The 24,573-nt window shown below is 37.7% G+C and overlaps 1 protein-coding gene across 1 annotated transcript in view; it reads right to left on the bottom strand.

Moving 5' to 3' along the window:
• The window catches only part of ZRANB3 (zinc finger RANBP2-type containing 3), a 289,988-nt gene that overhangs the window by 124,499 nt on the left and 140,916 nt on the right, over nt 1-24,573 (bottom strand). The window contains exons 4-5 of the mRNA XM_068969046.1: nt 7,120-7,298; nt 3,193-3,424 (exon numbers count right to left, since the gene is read on the bottom strand). Of these exons, the coding sequence (XP_068825147.1) occupies nt 3,193-3,424; nt 7,120-7,298 (411 nt within the window). The remainder of the gene's footprint in view (nt 1-3,192; nt 3,425-7,119; nt 7,299-24,573) is intronic.

Genomic DNA, 24,573 nt, shown 5'->3' with positions numbered 1-24,573 from the left:
GCTGAGAACTGAAGAATTGACGGTTTTGAATTGTGCTGTTAGAGAAGACTCTTGAGAGTTCCTTGGACAGCAAGGAGATGAAATCAGTCAATCCTAAAGGAAATCAACCCTAAATATTTACTGGAAGGACTGATGCTCAAGCTGAAGCTTCAATACTTTGCCCACTTGATGCAAAGACCTGACTCATTGGAAAAGGCCTTCATGTTGGGAAAGTTCAATTCAGTTCAGTTGCTCAGTCGTGTCCGACTCTTTGAGACCCCATGGACTGCACCATGCCAGGCCTCCCTGTCCATCATCAACTCCCAGAGTTTACCCAAACTCATGTCCATTGAGTCAGTGATGCCATCCAACCATCTCATCCTCTGTCATCCCCTTCTCCTCCCACCTTCAATCTTTGGTCTTTTCCAACGAGTCAGTTCTCATCAGGTGGCCAAAGTACTGGAGTTTTAGCTTCAACATCAGTCCTTTCAATGGATATTCAGGACTGATTTCCTTTAGCATGGACTGGTTGGATCTCCTTGCAGTCTAAGGGACTCTCAAGACTCTTCTCCAACATCACAGTTCAAAAGCATCAATTTTTTGGTACTCAGCTTTCTTTATAGTCCAACGCTCACATCCATACATAACTACTGGAAAAACCATAGCTTTGACTAGACGGACCTTTGTTGGCAAAGTAATGTCTCTGCTTTTTAATATGCTAAGTTGGTCATAACTTTCCTTCCACGGAGTAAGCGTTTTCCTTCCATGGAGTAAGCATCTTTTAATTGCACCATCTGCAGTGATTTTGGAGCCCGAAAAAATAAAGTCTGTCATTGTTTCCACTGTTTCCCCAACTATTTCCCATGAAGTGATGGGACCAGATGCCATGATCTTAGTTTTCTGAATGTTGAGCGTTAAGCCAACTTTTTCACTCTGCTCTTTCACTTTTATCAAGAGGCTCTTTAGCTCCTCTTGGCTTTCTGCCATAAGGGTGGTGTCATCTGAATATATGAGGTTATTGATATTTCTCCCGGCAATCTTGATTCCAGCTTGTGCTTCTTCCAGCCAGGTGTTTCTCATGATGTACTCTGCATATAAGTTAAGTAAGCAGGGTGACAATACACAACCTTTTCCTATTTGGAACCAGTCTGTTGTTCCATGTCCAGTTCTAACTGTTGCTTCCTGACCTGAATACAGATTTCTCAAGAGGCAGGTCAGGTGGTCTGGTATTTCCATCTCTTTCAGAATTTTCCACAGTTTACTGTGATCCACACAGTCAAAGGCTTCGGCATAGTCAATAAAGTCAATTCCAATCCCAAAGAAAGGCAATGCCAAAGAATGCTCAAACTATCGCACAACTGCCCTCATCTCACACACTAGTAAAGTAATGCTCAAAATCCTCCAAGCCAGGCTTCAACAGTACGTGAACCATGAACTTCCAGATGTTCAAGCTGGTTGTAGAAAAGGCAGAGGAACCAGAGATCAAATTGCCAACATCCACTGGATCACTGAAAAAGCAAGAGAGTTCCAGAAAAACATCTTTCTGCTTTGAGTATGCCAAAGCCTTTGACTGTGTGGATCACAATAAACTGTGGAAAGTTCTGAAAGAGATGTTGGGAAAGATTGAAGGCAAAAGCAGAAGCAGGTGGCAGAGGATGAGATGGTTAAATAGCATCACTGACTCAATGGATATGAATCGGAGCAAACTCTGGGAGATAGTGAAGGACAGGGAAGCCTGGCATGCTGTAGTCCTTGGGTTCACAAAGAGTCAGATGTGACTTAGTGACCGAAGAACAAAACAAGGGTAATAACTTAAAGGTGAAAGACTGAATGCTTTCTTGTAAGATTAGGAACAAAATAAAGATGCCCACACTTGCCATTTCCATTCCAAACTGTACTGGAAATTCTAGCCAGGACAATTAGGCAATTTAAATACAATCTTGCATACAGAAAATCCTAAGCAGTCCACTGAAAACTATTAGAAGTAATGAATGAGTTCACCAAGGTTGCAGTATACATGATCAATATGCTATCAACTATATTTCTACAAATGAAATTAATAAAACAATTCTACTGACAACAACATCAACAAGGATAAAATACTTAACAAAAGATGCAGAGGACTTATCCTATTACAACTACAAAGCACTGTTGGAAAATTAAAACCTAAATAAATTGAAAGATATCCCAAATTCATGGATTAGAAGACTTAATATTGTTAACATGTCAATACATTCCAAATTGATCTACAGGTCCTACACAATAACTATGAAAATCTAAGCTGGATTCTCTACAAAAGTTGCCAGATTATTAAAAATAATTCTTAGGAAAATTCAAGGGACTTAGAATATTCAAAATCATCTTGAAAAATAAAAACAGAGTTGCAAGACTCACACTAGTTTCAGAACTCCTAATTTAGAATTTACAATCTTATACTTTTTTGGTGAAGGGTCCCAAACATTCCCAATTTGTATAATCATCATAATCTACAAAACCAGGATTTACCCTTGCTTGGAATAGCACCTATCCTGGGTGAGGCATGAAGGTACTGGCATGTGATTACATGGGACACAAGGACCACTACTGTATTATCAGTGTTCTCTTTCTTATGGTAAGTAATCAATAAGTGATTAGTCATTTTACTATCATCATGCACAATACACATATCTTTTATATACTTCCATTCTGAAATGATACATTTTGTGAATTTTTATAAAGATATAATGAACCCCACAATCAGGGACATAATTTTGGAACAGAAAGAAATTACCTGGGGTCCACTCTTCCACTTCTAGTATTTACAGCAAAAATATAAAAAGTAAAATTAAGAATTTTACCATCATTATCTATGTGTCTATTATTTATGTGTCTTTCAGAAGACTTCCAGAGCAGAGAACAAATGCAGAGCCATGGTAATACTAGGAGAGATGTGACACCAGAGCTCTCTCTCAGAGCTGGCTTATTACAAATGTATACTAAATGTAAAAATCTTATAATAAAGGTAAAAGCCATATATAAATATACCTATAAGCACGGATAAGGTTCACACATACATAGATAAAAACAGTCATGGTAACAGATATATTTAGCCATAAATAGATGCCTAGAATTTTCCAATGTGCTCTTATGGCATTTGAAGCATCTAATTTAAAAATTATGAAAACAGTGATTGATTCCATTTTTTTTAAGCCCAAAATATAAGGAATTTAATACCTCTTCGGGTCTTCCCAATGCTGGAGTTCCTGTAAGCAGAATGGCTCGTTTGGCTTTCTGTACTATTGGCAATAAAATCCGGCTGCGAGTTGCACTTCTGGACTTCATGTAGTGTGATTCATCTACAATAACTACTTTGAAGTTCTGATTATTCAGTGCATCTATCAGAGTCTCCGCATCTGTGGTTAAGAGGCCATAACCCAGAACTGTCACTTTGCTGGTTGATATTCTCCTAGAAAACATAATTCATGTACTTAAAAAATATCTTGGTAACCAGTGTATCATAGACAATACATTTCTTAGGGAAGAAATACAGAGGAGAAAGAAGAGGAAAAATAAGAAGAGATAATACAACACTGAAACCCAATGTCTCCTAATTTGCCATCTTTAAATATGATAAATCAGAATTCGAATTTAAAATTTGGTTAAGAAAACTAAATTTTTAGTTAATTGGTCTTTGAAATATGTTGACATCCAGGTCGCCACATTTTACTAGGATAATAAGAAAATTACTTTCTGGGAATATCTTTTTCAATGCATCTTGAATTCTTGCATATAAAGTAGGTAACTCAAAGATTAGTTGACTATTCAGTGAAGACTTCCTACCAACGGGATAGCAGTATTTTTCATCTCAGGTGCTACTGTGATTTTGAGCAAGATGTTACAGGTCTGTCCAGAGCACTGCAGGGCATTTCACATTCTGAACCCTCTCATTAAAGGCCAGGAGAGTCCCTATCACTGTGACAACAAAAATTAGGCCCTGGCCCTGGGGAGATATAATTTATATATTTATAACATTCTTTACCATACTGTAATGAAATTATTCATTTATATATTTATTTCCCTTATTCTATCATAAGATGGGTGAGGACAGGGAATGTGTCTTATTCTCATTTGTATGTACAGTGCTGTGCTCCCCATGAGTCTGTAAAATGAGATAATTGGAAAAATAAATTCATTAACAATAAAATGTATCACTTTTGCATTTTCTATATGACCAGTGAAAAACACAGGACAGTGTCAAGTCTTTTGCAGTTGTCTACTCTCTAACAGAAAATTCAGATTTCCTAAAGAGCCTAACATGAGTACTAATATTAGTTCAGTTCAGTTCAGTTCAGTTGCTCAGTTGTGTCCGACTCTTTGTGACCCCATGAATCGCAGCACGCCAGGCCTCCCTGTCTATCACTAACTCCCGGAGTTCACTCAGACTCATGTCCATTGAGTCGGTGATGCCATCCAGCCATCTCATCCTCTGTCGTCCCCTTCTCCTCCTGCCCCCAATCCCTCCCAGCATCAGAGTCTTTTCCAATGAGTCAACTCTTCGCATGAGGTGGCCAAAGTACTGGAGTTTCAGCTTTAGCATTGTTCCTTCCAAAGAAATCCCAGGACTGATTCCTTAGGATGGACTGGTTGTATCTCCTTACAGTCCAAGGGACTCTCAAGAGTCTTCTCCAACACCACAGTTCAAAAGCATCAATTCTTCAGCACTCAGCTGTCTTCACAGTCCAACTCTCACATCCATACATGACCACTGGAAAAACCATAGCCTTGACTAGACAGACCTTTGTTGGCAAAGTAATGTCTCTGCTTTTCAAGATGCTATCTAGGTTGGTCATAACTTCTCTTCCAAGGAGTACTAGAGTACTATATGACAATTTTTTGCACTTTTTTTTTCTGAAGGACAACTGCATTTATACCTTGGATAAATTCACTCAATATATGGACTTATGAATTCACTCCTGTAGTCAAATACAGGAAAAAGTTGCATAAGGAAATTTTAGGGTTAATATTACTAACTTAGATACACTAAGATTAATACATAAAAGACAAGGGCTTCAAACGTCACTGTAGCTGCTGTCCTGCCATGTCTAGACTAGTAGACAGTCCAGGCATAACTGGTATATGAAAAAAGAAAGTATACGTATTGGCAGTAAATCCATGTTGACACTTATTGCTATACACCTAAAGCTATTCAAGTACCTGTAAGACATTGGGTAAGTTTTTCTGCCCTTAGCTATCATCCTGCAGAAAAGTTACATGCTAGGGTTGAAGCACTATCTAACATACCCCAAATGTTATTCATTTAAAAATATTAGCCACTGTTTTAATTGCAAGAGTATAGTTCCAAAATAGTAATAAAAATTAGAAGACTTAAATGCTATAAATATGATAGAGGAATATTTTAAGACTACTTCAATGCAAACTTTTAAATAAAGTATAGCTTACAGAAAATGATTATAGAGGCTATAATAAATTCTACATTCTCTAAACTATTAAGTCTTAAATTTCATGCAGCTTTATTAAAAAAATTTGTCATAATTATTATCTATATTTTATTTTGACTATACAAATATAGTGTCTAAATTTTCTGGGGCCCAAGAAGACATATTTTACTGAATTATAATTCCAAGGCTGAAAGAGAAAAAGGTGGCTATCTATTTTGTCTGGTTCCTCTTTCCACATTCACAAAGGCCAATTTTATTTCTACAAATACATTTTATGTTAACAATCTTAGAGAATAAAATATAGAAAATAATGCCACACACAAAAGAATCTAACAAAGTATTACATATTTATTTCTAGTAGAAATATAACTTTTTATTTGTAACTCAGAAATGGTAATTTTGAACTTCTAGGAACATGACAATTATGTAATTCACCTAGAAACTCAAAGTAATAAATTATTAATATTCAAATTGATTGGTTTATTCCAATGGCTGGAAAACAAAATGAGAAAAAGACAGTAACTATACTATGATTTTAGAATAAGGACTTCAAACAATCACAAAACAAGTATTTTCAATACAGAAAATATTAAAACTATAAATTGAAATTAAAAAAAGTAAAACTGCCTAAAACTCATTTTGAGTTACACATAAAACTTGCATGTAAATTAACAACTTAAGAAGACTTAAAAGGCAAAACCTGACATAGTTGCTGATAATAAAGCCTCACAAACTTCAAGTTAATTACTGAAAAATTGGAAAATTTATTTTTAAACTTCAAAATAGTCAATTTAAAGTACATTTAAGGTATATACAAAGTAGGTATATTCATATGTTTTTAAGACATGTATATTTTACATTTTAAAAATGTACCATAAAGGAACATATAACATTAAATATATGATTGGATTTTAGATAGGTAATTCATATTTTAAAATGGAAAATAAAATTCTTTACATTACTTTCTTATGGGGAAACAATGGAAATAGTGACAGACTTTATTTTCTTGGGCTCGAAAATCACTGCAAATGGTCACTGCAGCCATGAAATTAAAAGACGCTCGCCCCTTGGAAGAAAAACTATGACCAACTTAGACAGCATATTAAAAAGTAGAGACATTACTTTGCCAACAAAGGTCTGTCTCGTCAAAACTATGGTTTTTCCAGTAGTCATGTATGGATGTGAGAGTTGGACCACAAAGAAGGCTGAGCACTGAAGCATTGATCCTTTTGAACTGTGGTGCTGGAGAAGACTCTTGAGAGTCCCTTGGACTGCAAGGAGATCCAACCAGTCAATCCTAAAGGAAATCAGTCCTGAATATTCACTGGAAGGACTGATGTTGAAGCTGAAGCTCCAGTATTTTTGCCACCTGATGCAAAGACCCAACTCATTAGAAAAGACCCTGATGCGGGGAAAGATTGAAGGCAGGAGGAGAAGGGGATGACAGAGGATGAGATGGTTAGATGGCATCTGATTCAACGGACATGAGTCTGAGCAAGCTCCGGGAGATGGTGAAGGACAGGGAAGTCTGGTGTGCTGCAGTCCATGGGGTCACAAAGAGTTGGATATGACTGAGCAACTGAACAACAACAACATTACTTTCTTAATTCTAAATTCTGTGATATTTCATTCCAAACACTGCTATACATTAATTATACACAGGAGGGCTTTTTTTCTTAAAGATTAAAAAAGTTGTTTTTACCCAACATCAGTTTTATTCTGGATAACATTGATTTCTTCAGGACTCAGCTCCGGGATCCACTTCTCTATTTCTTCAGTCCAAGGATACCTCAGAGATGAAGGGACCACTACTAAAAGAGGCCATTCCTCCTTATAGAAGTAAGCGATGCCAATTGCCTGAACTGTCTTTCCTAAACCCATCTAAATTAGAAACAAATAAATAATGTACATGATTACACAAATTTATTAAGCAAATTTACTAAAAGTTTTCCAAGAGCAGTTATATATACTAGGTACCATTTCAAACTTTTAAGGCATAACATTCAAGTACAGAGTCAAAAGTTTTCAAAGTTGAAACAAGATCCAGATGAAGATAAATTTTTTCGATCTTGTATTTTAACAACAAATTGAGGATAAGTTAGGCAGGACATGGGAACAGGTTAAGGCAACTTAGGAATGGACCCACATGCATACACACATACACAAAGCACAACCTACACATTTTATTAAAGAATTAAATAATTTAACATCTTAATATTCTATACCGCCTTCCAAGAAATAGCGCAAAACCCAACCTTTAGCTCTACATGGTCGAATTTAAGTTTTACCTAATGGTAAATTCTAGCTCTAAGAGAAAAGAACAAGCTTTTACAAAACTTACTTTTGTAAATCTGAACCAAAGAATGATTATGTACCATTAGATACGTTTCCTAGTCCTTGAAGCCTTCCAATCCTCACAGCTGAAACCCACTTAAATTAGGTTCTGGGACCAATTTAGTTCCGGAAGAGAACTAAAGATTAAGATTTGAGAGATTCTTTAAATCTCTTAACAATTTAAGAGATTTAAGAATCATCACCTGGCTTGGGATCATTAGTGTTGCTTCTTTTCTGCAACAACTCTGATCACTGGCACAGTTCCAGGAACTGAATCATGGCCTTATTTTGTGTGTGTGGACCACACCACAAATCTGTGCCATAGTTGTGAGTTCCTGGTTTTGCTTTCTTTCAAGGTTTCATAACTCATTTTCTTAATCTGTTTCTCTAGAAATAGGGCTCCCTTGTCTTGCACAATATCTTAGGGAATAGGATTCTTTCTTTGGGACTCAGATTCTACCACCAGGTCTTTACATTTCGCTTGCTGCTAAATTTACATAGTATCAATGAGCTGCCCACCTGGACTTTGGTGCAGTGTGACTAACAGTGTTCTGTGTTGGCCTGCCAGGCATCAACTGATTAAACAGTGTTTAAAATTTCCTAATACCGTCTGCTCCTGAGGTCAAGGATGTAGGTCTTCCCGGACACTATAAAATTTAGAGGAAAATAGGCAGGACATTCTGAGATAAACAGGAGCAATGTTTTTTTTCAATCTATCTCCTGGAGTAATGGAAACAAAGGCAAAAATAAACAAACAAGACCTAACTAAACTTAAGTTTTTGCACAGCAAAGGAAACCATAAACAAGAAGAAAAGACAATCTACAGAATGGGAGAAAACAGCTGCAAACAATATGACTGACAAGGGACTCATTTCCAACATACACAAAAACAACTCATAAGTTTCAATATCAAAAAGACAAACAATCCAGTCAAAAAGTGAATACAAGATCTAAATAGACATGTCTCCAAGGAAGATATACAGATGGCCAACAGACATGAAAAGATGTTCAACATCACTAATATTAGAAAAATGCAAATCAAAACTGCAATGAGGTATCTCCTCACACTACTCAGAATGGTCATCATGAAAAAGTCTAAATTAATAAATGCCGGAGAGGGTGTGGAGGAAAAAGGAACCCTTCTACACTCTTGGTAGGAAAACAAATTGGTGTAGCCACTATGGAAAACAGTATGGAGGTTTCTTACAAAGCTAAAAACAGAGTAACCATATAACCCAGTAATACCACTCCTGGGCATATATCTGGAGAAAACTGCTTTGAAAATATACACACCCCAGTGTTTACAGCAGCACTAAACCCAATTAAAAATCAACTCAGTCTCCTTTCCTTGGAGAGCAAAGAAAAGTCATGTCTTAATATATATCAGTAAACAGGCATTGTGATTTAAATGAAAAGTTTTCCTTGAGTTTTGTAGCTTGAGCAAGAAATTTCAGAATCTGATTAACTTGGAATCACTGAAAAGAACACATTTCTGAATCTGCATAACTAATCAGGTATCTGAATTATCTGAAGATAATACCCTATCCTGATTGGACAATTCACCTAAAAAAATGAGATTCCAGTCTGTTTTTATCTAGTTATCTTTCATGGAAACAACCCTAAATTCATCATCTCTTTGTTAAAGATCATGTAGTTAAATGAATAATGGTGATTTCTAGAAACTAGAAAGATTTACCTATATAAAGTAAAGCAAGCAAAGCAATCAGTTGTTAATATTATTAAGTATTTATTTTTTAGGTACTTGCTGTTGGTTGTTCCTTTTTTGGGAACCATCAGTACAAGATAGTTTAACAGGACAAATTCAAACAAAACATGATTCCAAATTAAAAAATAAAAGTATATTAATGCAGTCTCATGTTCCCATTAAGGAAAGAAATGATCCATAGCAGAGAATAGCTGTGTTTTAGATAAAATTTATCAAAAGGAAAATAACTATGAAACTATTTTTATCAGAGAAATAAACTTTCAAATTATGTACTTAGGTTTCAATATTTTGCAAATAAGTTTAAATGGCTTAACATTCAGTTATAAAAGCAATAACACACTTCAAGTAATTTAAGCATAAAGAAGTAACCCCATTCAAAAGGTGGTTCAAAGCTCTTGGCTTTAACTACCATAGAATTTGTTAAAGTAGAATAATATAGCGTTTCAGAACAATTAAGCCTAAATCACCTATTTGGAACAAAATTCTTGACTCAATACAGTTGTTTAGATAACTGCATAGGAAGAATTTTATGAAGAATATACTAACTTCAAGAGAATATTTTATCAATATTTTCAAAATAATCAATCACTGTTATACTGGGGAGAACAATTTTACATTTTCTAAATGTCTTTTTCCATAAAATCATTAAGATCAACTAAATAACAATGGTCCTAACATCCTAATGTCTGTTTCTTTTTTTTTTCATTATGATAGATTTTAGATAGCAATTGTATACAGAAGATGCCTGGTGATTGAAAAATTTTTGAAACACAAAATTTTGCTGATTTTTACAAGTCATAAGCAGCTTGTAGCTTTTAGGGTTGAGATGTGGATTGTTTTTAGAATAGGTGGTCTATTTGTTCTAGAAGATACCCCTTTGGAGGACCCTTTTAAGTGTGTAGATTTAAAATTTTAATGAAGAACTGAATTAAAGAAATCCACATAGAAAAACGTGAGACTGAAATCCTGTGTTGTATTATTTATTATTGCTAAGGAAGTGTATGTTTTAGCAGATTTAAATATTCTTAATTTTCTTTCCTACATAGAGGTTTAGATGATATATCTGAAAATTATTGTTTATTCTTAGACAAGTGAGAGTGACCGTGTGTGTGTGTATTTATTCACAGGCTGTCTCACAGGGGACTGGGGACAGGAAACAGACCACAGGAATATGGACATGCAGGCCTGATCTTTACTCAGGAATGAAGAGGCTACACTTTGGTAACTGTGCTGTCACACTTTCCTCATGGTCAGGCTCTTCCTCATGAATGGAAGCAAGATTTCCCCTGAAGGAATACACTAGGATCACGCGAGGCCGGAAAGGAAGTGGGCCTCAGAGAGCAGCTTGTTGTTTTTTAGTCGCTAGGTTGTATCCGACTCTTTGTGACCCCATGGACTGCAGCACAGTGGGTACCTCTGTCCTCCACTATCTCCTGGAGTTTGCTCAAATTCTTGTCCACACAGTCAGTGATGCTACCTAACCATCTCATCGTCTGCCACCCCCTTCTCCTTTTGCCTTCAGTCTTTCCCAGCATCAAAGTCTTTTCCAATGAGTCAGCTTTTCCCATCAGGTCAGTAGGACAGGGAGAAAAAACTTCTCTAAAGACAAGAGAGTGAGTTGAGGATGAACCATGTAAGTTGAACTTGAACTCAAAGTTGGCTTTACTCGAAAGCACAGCTCACTGAGGCCCACAAGGGGGATAGCAAAAAGTGATGCCGTGAGAAGGCTCTGCAGTGGATAGAATGGGTGGATCTGAGCAAATGTGCTTTCCAGGTCTACAAGTGAAAGTCACTCAGTCGTGTCCGATATTTTGCAGCCCCACAGACTATACAGTCCATGAAATTCTCCAGGCCAGAATACTGGAATGGTAGCCTTTCCCTTTTCCAGGGAATCTTCCCAACCCAGGTGTTGAACCCGGGTCTCCCACATTGCAGGTGGATACTTTACCAGCTGAACCACAAGGTAAGTCCAAGAATACTGGAATGGTGGCCTAGCCCTTCTCCAGGGGATCTTCCTAACCCAGGAATCGAACCAGGGTCTCCTGCATTGCAAGCAGATTGTTTACCAACTGAGCTATCAGGGAATACCCTTAAATGTACTTTAAGGACACCATTTCTGGTGTTAATAGTTAATTGCTACAGCCTTAAAACTGAAGATTTATTCTAATCAAGTCTCTGCTGCTGTTGCTGCTAAGTCGCTTCAGTCATGTCTGACTCTGTGCGACCCCATAGATGGCAGCCCACCAGGCTCCCCTGTCCCTGGGATTCTCCAGGAAAGAACACTGGAGTGGGTTGCCATTTCCTTCTCCAAGGCATGAAAGTGAAAAGTGAAAGTGAAGTCGCTCAGTCGTGTCCGACTCCTAGCAACCCCATGGACTGCAGCCTACCAGGCTCCTCCGTCCATGGGATTTTCCAGGCAAGAGTACTGGAGTGGGTTGCCAAATCAAGTCTCTAGGAAAGTTTTATTAGAAGTCACAACTTTAGAAATGGGATAAAGTATCTATCAACAGATAAATCTGAGTGATGGGGATAAGGTTGTTCTTCGTACTATTCACATCCCTGTAAAGTTGAAATAATTTTCAAATAAAAGCTAGAAAAAAAGTTAATGCTCTACAACCTATTATCAGTTGTTCTGGTTGGAAGAACAAGAGCACTTTCTTATTTTTTCAATTTTTTTACTTGAAATATAATTGCTTTACAATGTTGTGTTTGATTCTGCTGTACAATGAAGTGAATCAACTATATATATATATATATATATATATATATACATATATACATACACACACATATATTTTCTCCCTCTGAAAGTCCCTTCCCATCCCACCTTCTTCCCACCCCATCTAGGTCACCTCAGAGCACCAAGCTGAGCTCGCTGTGCCATACAGCAGCTTCCCACTAGCTATCTGTTTCACGCGTGGCAGTGTCTTTATGTCAACGGTACTCTCTGACTTTGTCCCGCTCTCTACCTGCCCCACCCGCCATGTGCACATTTCCATTCTCTATGTCCGTGGCACTATTTCTGGAGGGCTGTCCTATATTTTAAAAGAAGTGGTCAAGAAGAAATGATACTAACCTATTCTCAGTTCAGTTCAGTCGCTTAGTTGTGTCCGATTCTTTGCGACTCCATGAATTGCAGCACGCCAGGCCTCCCTGTCCAGCACCAACTCTCGGAGTTCACTCAAACTCACGACCATTGAGTCGGTGAGTCATCTCATCCTCTGTCGTCCCCTTCTCCTCCTGCCCTCAATCCTTCCCAGCATCACAGTCTTTTCCAATGAGTCAAATCTTTGTATGAGGTGGCCAAAGTGCTGGAGTTTCAGCTTCAGCATCATTCCTTTCAGAGAACACCCATGACTGATCTTTAGAATGGACTGGTTGGATCTCCTTGCAGTCCAAGGGACTTTCAAGAGTCTTCCCCAACACCACAGTTCAAAAGCATCAATTCTTCGGCGCTCAGCTTTCTTCACAGACCAACTCTCACATCCATACATGACCACTGGGAAAACCATAGCCTTGACTAGATGGACCTTTGTTGGCAAAGCAATGTCTCTGTTTTTCAATATGCTATCCAGGTTGGTCATAATTTTTCTTCCAAGGAGCAAGTGTCTTTTAATTTCATGGCTGCAGTCATGCAGCTATTTGGAACCAGTCTGTTGTTCTATGTCCAGTTCTAACTGTTGCTTCCTGACCTGCATATATATTTCAGAATTTTCCAGTTTATTGTGATCCTATTCTAGACAGTACGAAAAGAAGAAAAATTTCTAAATTCTCTTCAGATTATTTTAAAAATTCAGCATAACATGGATACTAAAACATTAAAGGCAACATAAAAGATAATCAAAGATCAATTTCACATGAGTGCATTGGTGTAAACATTTGAAGTAGACTAAGAATACAGATTTAGGTCATACCTGAATGGTCTAGTGGTTTTCTCTACTTTCTTCAATTTAAGTCTAAATTTGGCAATAAGGAGTTCATGATCTGAGCCACAGTCAGCTCCCGGTCTTGTTTTTGCTGACTGTATAGTAATGCTCAAAATTCTCCAAGCCAGGCTTCACCAATACATGAACTGTGAACTTCCAGATGTTCAAGCTGGTTTCAGAAAAGGCAGAGGAACCAGAGATCAAATTGCCAACATCCACTGGATCATCAAAAAAGCAACAGAGTTCCAGAAAAACATCTATTTCTGCTTTATTGACTATGCCAAAGTCTTTGACTGTGTGGATGACAATAAACTGTGGAAAATTCTGAAAGAGATGGGAATACCAGACCACCTGACCTGCCTCTTGAGAAACATATATGCAGGTCAGGAAGCAATAGTTAGAACTGGACATGGAACAATGGACTGGTTCCAAATAGGAAAAGGAGTATGTCAAGGTTGTATATTGTCACCCTGCTTATTTAACTTATATGCAGAGTACATTATGAGAAACGCTGGGCTGGAAGAAGCACAAGCTGGACTGAAGATTCCTGGGAGAAATTTCAATAAGCTCAGATATGCAGATGACACCACCCTTATGGCAGAAAGTAAAGAGCAACTAAAAGGTCTCTTGATGAAAGTGAAAGAGGAGAGTGAAAAAGTTGGCTTAAAGCTCAACATTCAGAAAATGAAGATCATGGCATCTGGTCCCATCACTTCATGGGAAATAGATGGGGAAACAGTGGAAACAGTGTCAGACTTTATTTTATGGGGCTCCAAAATCACTGCAGATGGTGACTGCAGCCATAAAATTAAAAGACGCTTACTCCTTGGAAGAAAAGTTATGACCAACCTAGACAGCATATTCAAAAGCAGAAACATTACTTTGCCAACAAAGGTCCGTTTAGTCAAGACTATAGTTTTCCCAGTGGTCATGTATGGATGTAAGAGTTGGACTGTGAAGAAAGCTGAGCGCTGAAGAATTGATGCTTTTGAACTGTGGTGTTGGGGAAGACTTCTGAGAGTCCCTTGGACTGCAAGGAAATCCAACCAGTCCATTCTGAAGGAGATCAACCCTGGGTGTTCTCTGAAAGGAATGATGCTAAAGCTGAAACTCCAGTACTTTGGCCACCTCATGCGAACAGTTGACTCATTGGAAAAGACTCTGATGCAGGGAGGGATTGGGGGCAGGAGGAGAAGGGGAAGACAGAGGATGAGATGGCTGGATGGCATCACTGACTCGGTGGACGTGAGTCTGAGTGAACTCCGGGAGTTGGTGATGGACAGGGAGGCCTGGCGTGCTGCAATTCATGGGGTCGCAAAGAGTCGGACACGACTGAGTGACTGAACTGAACTGAACTGACCACCCCTAGCCCAAACCCTGTTGCCTTGTCAATTTTTCACAAATTTACTGTTTCATTTTCTAAAAGGTATATCAATTTCCTGTTCTGGTCACATCAATTCCTCATTTTCTTGTGATGGCTCTCAAGTACATGAAAAAATTCAGCATAATTTGCATACCTTCCTGTTATCCAATCAATCTTGGTCAGTTTAGTTTTCAGACCCAGCCAGGGATCCTAAGAGAGTCAAGGAAAACTCTTCATTTCTTTGCACTAACCACTTGGAAATGTAATAAAAGTAGGTCTTTGCCTCACTCCTCACTAGAAGACAATTTCCAGAAAGATCAAATATTTATGTACTAAGAAGGAACAAGGAAAGACAATAGAAAAATATGTGCAGAAATAAAAACAGAGTAGACATTTTAATTCACTATACCAAATCCAAAAAACATAAAGGAAAATACAAAGAGAACTACATGGAAACAAAACAACAACAACAAAATGTAATACAAATATGACAAAAGGCCAAGTTCCTCAATTTATGAAAAGCTTCTATCAAAGGGGGAAAGAAAAAAAAGAGAGAGACAAACAACCTAATGGAGAAAAGAACTGAACGACCAACTTAAATATGCTAAGTACGCTTGACAACCATCAATAAATGCCCAAGGTCACTCATACTTAGGGATGAAGAAACTAAAGTCTTGAGAACCCATTTTTTCACCTATAGAATAAGATGAACAAAAACTAGAGATATGATAACAGTGTTGGAAAGTGTACGAAGAAATCTGCACTTATACACTGTGTGGATCTAAAATAGTGATGGGACCATCCAGCAAGTCCAATAATTTCATTTTATCCAGGGATATGCTTGCATAGTACACAAAATCATTAAAGAAGAGATTGGTTAGAGAAATTTTGGTATCTCCATATAATGAGACCTTAGGTAATATTCTTATATGCAAAGACTGGAAAGCCATAGGATACAAATATTATACTGAAAGAAAAACAGTATGGTGAATATAATCCAGTTAGTACTGAGAAAGGAGAGAGACAGAAGGAGACAAGAGAAGACAGAGAAGAAATGAAAGAGGAAAGAAAAGAAGAAGGAAGGATAGGAACTATTAATAGCGTAACCATTGGAGGGAGGGCCTGCAGGGGTAGGACTAGAAGGAAAATACTTACTTTGAGCTTGTATTAAGTCTTCTATGCAGTGTACTTATCCCCTTGAATAAATATTACTTGGAGGGGGCCGTAAAGAAGAGACAGAAAAGTTCTTTTAAAAATACACAAGAGTGGGAAGGAGTCAAGATGGCAGAATAGCAGGACATAGAATTTGTCTTTCCTCTTAAGTATATCAAGAATACATCTATACATGGAACAACTGCAGAGGGAGAAATACTCCAAAACTCATTCTAAGAGATCACCATCACCTGGATACCAAAACTAAACAACGATATCACACAAAAAGAAAATTATAGACCAATACTACATTTGAACACAGATGCAAAAATCCTCAACAAAATACCAGCAAATAGAATCCAACAACACATTAAAAGGATCATATACCATGATCAAGTAGGGTTTATCTCAGGAATGCAAGGATTCTAATCAATGTGATATATTAACAAATTAAGGAATAAAATCCAAATGATCTTCTCAATATATACAGAAAAAGCTTTTGGCAAAATTCAATACCCATTTATTATAAAAACTGCAGAAAGCAGGCACAGCAGGAACCTACTTCAACATAATAAAGGCCGTATATGACACGTCTAGAGCAAATATCATTCCCAGTAGAGAAAAAGTGAAAGCATCTACTCAAAGATCAGGGAAAAGACAAGCATTCCCACTCTTTGCCACTCTTACTCAACATAATTTTGAAAGTCCTATCCACAGCAATCAGAGAAGAAGAAATAAAGGAAAACAAACTCAAAAGGAAGTAAAACTGTCACTGTACAGATGACATAATAGTATAAAAAGAAAATCCTAAAGATGCCACCAAAAAGCTATTAGAGCTAATCAATGAATCTGATAAAGTTGCAGGATACAAAATTAATGCAGTTCTATACACTAACAACAAAAGATCAGAAAGACAAATTAAGGAAACAATTTACCATTGCAACAAAAGGAATAAAACTACCTAAGGAGGCAAAAGACTTGTACTCAGAAAACTATGAAACACTGATGAAAGTAATCAAAGACGACACCAAGAGACAGAGAGATATATCATGTGCTTAGATGGAAAGAATCAATATTGTGAAAAATGACTATACTACCCAAAGCAATCTACAGGCTAAAATGCAACTGGAGGAATAAAGCCTCCTGACTTCAGAATGTACTACAAAGCTATGGTAATTAAGACTATGGTACTAGCACAAAAACATAAATATAGATTAATGGAAAACAATGGAAAGCCCAGACATAAACCCACACACCTATGGGGACTTCATCTATGACAAAGGAGGCAAGAATATACAGTGAATAAAAGACAGTCTCTTCATTAAGTGGTGCTGGAAAAACTGAACAGCTTCATGTAAAAGAATGAAACTAAAACACTCCCTAACACCATGCATAAAAATAAACTCAAATGGATTAAAAACCTAAATGTAAGGTGAGACAATATAAAACTCTTAGAGGAAAACTTAGAACACTCTTTCACATACATCATAGCAAGATATTTTTTGACCCATCTCTCAGAGTAATGAAAATAAAAATAAACAAATGGGACCCAATTAAAGTTAAAAGCTTTTGCTCAGCAAAGGAAACCATAAACAAAGCAAAAAGACAACACTCAGAATGGGAGAAAATGTTTGCAAACAAAGCAACAGACAAAGGATTAATCTCCAAAATATACAAATAGCTCATGAGGCCCAGGATCAAAAGAAAAAAAAATCAAAAAATGGGAAAAAGATCTAAATAGGCATCTCTCCAAAAACATACAGCTGGCCAAGGGGCACATGAACAGATGCTTAACATCATTAATCATTCAGTTCAGTTCAGTCCAGTCACTCAGTCGTGTCCAACTCTTTGCGACCCCATAAATCGCAGCATGCCAGGCCTCCCTGTCCATCACCAACTCCTGGAGTTCACTCAGACTCACGTCCATCGAGTCATTAGAAATGCAAAACAAAATTCCAATGGGGTATCACCTCACAGTGATCAGAATGGCCATCATCAAAAATCTGCTAACAATAAATGCTGGAGAGGGTGTGGATAAAAGGGAATCTTCTTATATTGTTGGTGGGAATGTAAATTAATACCAACACTATGGAAAACAGTATGGAGGTTCCTTTAAAAACCAAAAATAAAACTACCATAGGACCCCAGCAGTCCCACCTCTGGGCTTTCATCCAGAGAAAGCTCTAATCCACCACAATATTCATTGCAGCACTACTTTCAATAGCCAGCACATGGGAGCAATCAACATTCAACAACAGAGGAATGGATTAAGAAGATGTGTACACATGTACAATGGAATATTACCCAGCCATAAGGAGGAAGAAAATTCTGTCATTTGCAGAGACACACATGACCCTAGACACTGACATGCACAGTGAAGTAAATCAGAAATAGAAAAACAAGTATCACACAGTAATACAGAAATGGGGAATCTAGAAAAGTGGTATAGATGATCTTATTCACAAAGCAGAAACAGAGGCACAATGTACATAAAAAATGTATGTATACCAAGGGAGACAGGTAGAGTGGAATGAATTGGGAGATTGGGATTAATATATATATATACTACATGTATAAAACAGATAACTAGTTAAGAACTTACTATATAGCACAGGGAACTTCACTCAGAACTCTATGGTGACTCAAATGGGCAGGAAATCCAAAAAAGAGGGGATATCTATATCTATAAACATATATACATATATGTTGACACAGCAGTGTAAAGCAACCATATTCCAATTTTTAAAAAAGTAAATTACAAAATATGCAAAAGACTACTTGAGAAGTAGCAAATTTCTGAGTATTGGTGTTGTTTATGCCAACATCCGGGCATCTACTATGACTTTCTAAAAAAGTCACAGTATACTGAAGTACTGTAACTTTTAGCTGGAGTGGTAGGGTGGTGAAGGAGGGAAAGGGGGAGAGAAAGGGAAAGGGTAGAACGGGAGAGGAACAAGGAAAGGGAGAGATGTGAACTAAACACATGGATTTAAGTGCAGAATGAAAAGTCCTTTTCCAAAAGAAATACTGGTTAAACCCACACTCAGGGAAAAACGAAGAAGCGAAATGAAGTCCAGGGTGGCTTGTTTCATCCTATTTCTGCTGATGATTATTAGGTCTAGACTCAAGGTAAGTCACTTTTCCTTAATATGCTGGGATTTTCGATATGTAACAGTATTATAATACTCATTGCAAAAAAATAAGTGGGAAAATGTATAAGGAATAATTGATGTTTCCTGGGGAAAAAACAATTTAGGTCAATAAAAAAAAACAATCATGATGTTTTGAACTGCAAAACAGAATGAAAAACAATTAACATAGAATATAACATTTTAGAAGAATTTCAAGTTATAGTTGTATTCTGGGAAGCAATCTGTTCATACCATATTCAAAACCTTCACCACCCCAAAATAAGCCTCTTTGAAATAAGGATTATTTTGAGCTGTATTTTTGAGAAATGGCACACACAGGAGAAGCTTTGAAGTTGAAGTAAAAGCTACCCTTTTGAAAGGAAAATCTACATTTATAAAAGAGATCTCTATTTTTAAGGTATCTCCCTCTTAATATCTAGAATAGAGGGATCACTCTAAAATTACGACACTCTTAGCAATGGAGAAGGCACCGACTGAAATCCGCATAACAAATCCTACCCTTGTTAACCATGCTTTTCTTGGAAACTTCCTATAACCCCTCTTTGTCGTCCCTGGCCCCTGTCATATTTCCTTTGTGTTTAGCTGAACGTGGTATTTAAGGTGGTGGCTTGACTCATTTAAAGAATTTTACTCATTTTCTAGGTATCTCCCTTGTATATATGTTAATAGACTTGATCTTTGTTTTTCACTTGTCAATCTGTCTTTTATCACAGGGAGTCTCAACCAAGAATTGAAAAAGGTAGAAGAAAAACTATACTTCCTCTCCTACATTCATATTTAATCTTGAAATGATCACAAGACAGTAAAAATGAGATAACTTTAATGTAAAATGCTCACAAATATATGTATTATCATTCAAACAGTAGTGAAAATGAAAGTGAAGTCGCTCAGTCCTGTCCGACTCCTTGTGACCCTGTGGACTGTAGCCTACCAGGCTTCTCCGTCCATGGGATTCTCCAGCCCAAGGTAAAATATGTATTACTAAAAGAGCAGCTGTGAAGAGATACCCCACGTCCAAGGTAAGAGAAACCCAAGTAAGACAGTAGGTGATGCGAGAGGGCATCAGAGGGCAGACACACTGAAACCATAATCACAGAAAACTAGTCAATCTGATCACATGGACCACAGCCTCGTCTAACACAATGAAACTAAGCCATGCCTGTGGGGCCACCCAAGACGGGCGGGTCACAGTGAGAGGTCTGAAAGAAAGTGGTCCACTGAGAAGGGAATGGCAAACCACTTCAGTATTCTTGCCTTGAGAACCCCAAGAACAGTATGAAAAGGCAAAATAATAGGATACTGAAAGAGGAACTCCCCAGGTCGGTAGGTGCCCAATACGCTACTGGAGATCAGTGGAGAAATAACTCCAGAAAGAATGAAGGGATGGGGCCAAAGCAAAAACAATACCCAGCTATGGATGTGACTGGTGATAGAAGCAAGGTCTGATGCTATAAAAAGCAATATTGCATAGGAGCCTGGAATGTTAGGTCCATGAATCAAGGCAAATTGGAAGTGGTTAAATGGGAGACGGCAAGAGTGAATGTTGACATTCTAGGAATCAGTGAACTAAAATGGACTGGAATGGGTGAATTTAACTCAGATGACCATTATATCTACTACTGGGGGCAGGATCCCTTAGAAGAAATGGAGTAGCCATCAAGGTCAACAAAAGAGTTCAAAATGCAGTACTTGGATGCAATCTCAAAAACAACAGAATGATCTCTGTTTGTTTCCAAGGCAAACCATTCAATAACACAGTAATCCAAGCCTATGCCCCAACCAGTAATGCTTAAGAAGCTGAAGTTGAACGGTTCTATGAAGACCTACAGACCTTGTAGAACTAACACCCAAAAAAGATGTCCTTTTCATTATAGGGGACTGGAATGCAAAAGTAGGAAGTCAAGAAACACCTGGAGTAACAGTCAAATTTGACCTTGGAATGCGGAATGAAGCAGGGCAAAGACTAATAGAGTTTTGCCAAGAAAATGCACTGGTCATAGCAAACACCCTCTTCCAACAACACAATAGAAGACTCTACACATGGACATCACCAGATGGTCAACACCGAAATCAGATTGATTATATTCTTTGCAGCCAAAGATGGAGAAGCTCTATGCAGTCAGCAAAAACAAGACTGGAGCTGACTGTGGCTCAGATCATGAACTCCTTATTGCCAAATTCAGACTTAAATTGAAGAAAGTAGGAAAAACCACTAGACCATTCAGGTATGACCTAAATCAAATCCCTTATGATTATACAGTGGAAGTGAGAAATAGATTTAAAGGACTAGATCTGATAGACAGAGTCCCTGATGAACTATGGACTGAGGTTCATGACATTGTACAGGAGACAGGGATCAAGACCACCACCATGGAAAAGAAATGCAAAAAAGCAAAATGGCTGTTTAAGGAGGCCTTACAAATAGCTGTGAAAAGAAGAGAAGTGAAAAGCAAAGGAGAAAAGGAAAGATATAAGCATCTGAATATAGAGTTCCAAAGAATAGGAAGGAAAGATAAGAGGGACTTCCTCAGCGATCAATGCAAAGAAATAGAGGAAAACAACAAAATGGCAAACACTAGAGATCTCTTCAAGAAAATTAGAGATACTAAGAGAATATTTCATGCAAAGATGGGCTCGATAAAGGACAGAAATGGTAGGGACCTAACAGAAGCAGAAGATATTAAGAAGAGGTGGAAGAATACACAGAAGAACTGTACAAAAAAGATCTTCACAGCCAAGATAATCATGATGGTATGATCACTCACCTAGAGCCAGACATCCTGGAATGTGAAGTCAAGTGGGCCTTAGAAAGCATCACTACAAAAAAAGCTAGTGGGGGTGATGACATTCCAGTAGAGCTATTTCAAATCCTGAAAGAGGATGCTGTGAAAATGCTGCACTCAATATGCCAGCAAATTTGGAAAACTCAGCAGTGGCCACAGCACTGGAAAAGGTCAGTTTTCATTCCAATTCCAAAGAAAGGCAATGCAAAAGAATGCTCAAACTACTGCACAATTGCACTCATCTCACACACTAGTAAAGTAATGCTCAAAAATCTCCAAGCCAGGCTTCAGCAATATGTGAACCGTGAACTTCCTGATGTTCAACCTGGTTTTACAAATGGCAGAGGAACCAGAGATCAAATTGCCAACATCCGCTGGATCATCAAAAAAGCAACAGAGTTCCAGAAAATCATCTGTTTCTGTTTTACTGACTACGCCAAAGCCTTTGACTGAGTGGATCACAATAAACTGTGGAAAATTCTGAAAGAGATGGGAATACCAGACCACCTGACATGCCTCTTGAGAAACCCTTATGCATGTCAGGAGGCAATAGTTAGAACAGGACATGGAACAACAGATTGGTTCAAAATAGGAAAAGTAGTATGCCAAGGCTGTATATTGTCACCTTGCTTATTTAACTTATATGGAGAGTATATCATGAGAAACACTGGGCTGGAAGAAGCACAAGCTGGAATCAAGATTGACAGGAGAAATTTCAATAAGCTCAGATATGCAGATGACACCACCCTTATGGCAGAAAGTAAAGAGGAACTAAAAAGCCTCTTGATGAAAGTGAAAGAGGAGAGTGAAAAAGTTGGCTTAAAGCTCAACATTCAGAAAATGAAGATCATGGCATCTGGTCCCATCACTTCATGGGAAATAGATGGGGAAACAGTGGAAACAGTGTCAGACTTTATTTTATGGGGCTCCAAAATCACTGAAGATGGTGACTGCAGCCATAAAATTAAAAGACGCTTACTCCTTGGAAGAAAAGTTATGACTAACCTAGATAGCATATTGAAAAGCAGAGACATTACTTTGCCAACAAAGGTCTGTCTAGTCAAGGCTATGATTTTTCCAGTGGTCATGTATGGATGTGAGAGTTGGACAGTGAAGAAAGCTGAGTGCCGAAGAATTGATGCTTCTGAACTGTGATGTTGGAGAAGACTCTTGAGAGTCCCTTGGACTGCAAGAAGATCCAATCAGTCCATTCTAAAGGAGATCAGTCCTGGGTATTCTTTGGAAGGAACAATGCTAAAGCTGAAACTCCAGTACTTTGGCCACCTCATGCGAAGAGTTGACTCATTGGAAAAGACTCTGATGCTGGGAGGGATTGGGGGCAGGAGAAGGGGACGACAGAGGATGAGATGGCTGGATGGCATCACTGACTCAATGGACGTGAGTCTGAGTGAACTCTGGGAGTTGGTGATGGACAGGGAGGCCTGGAGTACTGCGATTCATGGGGTCGCAAAGAGTCCGATAAGACTGAGTGACTGAAATGAACTGTACTGAACCCAAAAGATCATGAAAGGATAATACAGGTTGGTAACACTAAGTAGTTCAGAAGTTGATGTTTTATATATTTTTGCTACCTTTAAAAAACCTGCTTTGTAAAATCAAACTTAGGTGAGCAAATGCTAATAAGATTCTTTTCATTTTCCTCATATGTATTATAGGATTAGTGCATTGGCAATTTCTTGAAAATGAGAGTTCAACACAACACAAAGAAAACAATTACAGATGCTTAGAATAAAAAGAAAGAAAAGAAAAGAAAAGGAGAAAAAGTGAACCAATTTTTTGTTAATGTTCTAGGTTTATAAATCTATTAAATTTATGAATGGTTTGTATACTAATTAAAAATGTAGACTTCGAGGCACCAAATTCCCAACCCTGACTTAAAAGAACTGGACTTCTAAAGTAAGGACCCCTAAAAGAAAAATAAGGAGCCCTAAAGTGATTCTCATATGGATGGCTCTCAGGCTGCATTTTGAGATTAATTACTCTAAAGATTAAACGTTGGAGAAAAATATCAGAGTGCTTTGCCTAATTTTTTTTGCCATATTCTTCTCAGAAAAAAAAAAGAGAGAGAGAGAGAAACCAAAATTAACACTTTCAGGACTTCCCTGGTAGGTCTAGTAGTTACAAATCCACCTGCCAATGCAGGTGACATGGTTTCAGTTCTTGATCTGGGAAGATTCCACATGCCGTGGAGCCACTAAGCCCGTGGACAAAACTATTGAGCCCATGAGCCCTAGAGCCTGGCTCCACAACAAAGAGAACCCACCACAAGGAGAAGCCTGCTCACCACAGCTACAGAGTAGCCCCCGCTAGCCACAATTAGATAAAGCCCTCATGCAGCAACAAAGACCCAGTGCAGCCAAAATTAATAGTTTTTTTTTTAAATAAATACTTGCAGGATGTTACTCTTGAACTTCTTATTAATTTCTGGGGACTCTTGTTCCTTAACTGATTTTCGACTACATTTCTGAGGCAGTACAAACACAGTACTTTCTATTTCACTATAATATACTATACAGAGTAACTTTAAGATACACAGAATTTGGCTACTAACTTCACAATCTATTTAGATTAATCTATTAAATCTAGATAAACTAACAATTTAATAGAAAAAGATTAATTTGAGAAGTTTAATACAGGCTCTGAGAAGGAATCTAATTTGTGTATTAATTTAATTATTTCAGGTAAACAAAGTGCTATAT

This window comes from Capricornis sumatraensis, chromosome 3, assembly GCF_032405125.1.
Source record: "Capricornis sumatraensis isolate serow.1 chromosome 3, serow.2, whole genome shotgun sequence".
NCBI lineage: Eukaryota > Metazoa > Chordata > Mammalia > Artiodactyla > Bovidae > Capricornis > Capricornis sumatraensis.
The sequence above is the reverse complement of the archived record's forward strand: the minus strand, read 5'-3'. Positions and strand labels throughout refer to the sequence as shown.